The sequence below is a fragment of the Nestor notabilis genome, unplaced genomic scaffold, assembly GCF_000696875.1.
Source record: "Nestor notabilis isolate BGI_N333 unplaced genomic scaffold, ASM69687v1 scaffold18791, whole genome shotgun sequence".
NCBI classification, from domain to species: domain Eukaryota; kingdom Metazoa; phylum Chordata; class Aves; order Psittaciformes; family Psittacidae; genus Nestor; species Nestor notabilis.
In genome coordinates this window covers 2,190-3,005 of record NW_009915352.1, presented here as the reverse complement: position 1 = coordinate 3,005, position 816 = coordinate 2,190, and the positions used below count along the sequence as shown (strand labels likewise).

The 816-nt window shown below is 60.4% G+C and overlaps 1 protein-coding gene across 1 annotated transcript in view; it reads right to left on the bottom strand.

Annotated features, from left to right (window-relative positions):
* LOC104413180 (phosphatidylinositol 3-kinase regulatory subunit beta-like) overlaps positions 1–816 on the bottom strand; it is a gene marked incomplete at its 5' end in the record, with an annotated part of 4,911 nt that overhangs the window by 1,986 nt on the left and 2,109 nt on the right. Inside the window, 2 exon segments of the mRNA XM_010024104.1 lie at positions 47–189; positions 653–778. Coding sequence (XP_010022406.1) covers positions 47–189; positions 653–778 — 269 coding nt within the window.

The window sequence follows — 816 nt, the reverse complement described above, 5'->3', positions numbered from 1 at the left end:
GCTCTTCCCCAGGCATGGCAGGGCAGGCCACCCCCCCCGTCCTCACCGTTGCACCTCCTTCTCGTTGCCCTCGCGCCGGAAGCGCTCGATGTACTCCTTGCTGCATTTCTCCTGCGTCTGACACTGCTCCTCAAAGATCTTGATTGTCTCGTTGAAGGCCTCAATTGCAGTCCTCTTCATCTGCAGCTCCTGAGGAGAAGGGAGGGAGAGCTGAGGACGGGGGAGCACTTGGGCAGGTTCTGCCTGTTCGCATCCTCCCTTTCACCCTCCCTGAGCAGCACTGTCCTCGCCGCAGCCAAAGTATCTCCCTCTCCAAAGTCCATTCTCTGGGGTGTCCCCTCAAGTCCAGCAGCAGATAAGAGAGGCAGTGGATGCCCAACCTCTGCTCCTCTCTGCACAGCAGTGGCCATCCCATGCCAGGGCAGCCCACAGGGAAGGCAGCGCCTGTGTACCTGGGACGTGCGCGTGTACTCCTCATACAGCAGGTCGTACTCCCAGCTCTTGTCCTGGTACTGCTGGTGATAGACCTTCAGCTGCTCCCCGACGGCTTCCCAGATAAGAGAGGCAGTGGATGCCCAACCTCTGCTCCTCTCTGCACAGCAGTGGCCATCCCATGCCAGGGCAGCCCACAGGGAAGGCAGCGCCTGTGTACCTGGGACGTGCGCGTGTACTCCTCATACAGCAGGTCGTACTCCCAGCTCTTGTCCTGGTACTGCTGGTGATAGACCTTCAGCTGCTCCCCGACGGCTTCCACGCTGTCCTCCTTCACCACTTGGTCCTGCCATACACAGAGCCTCTGTCAGGGCCTGCTCGTGT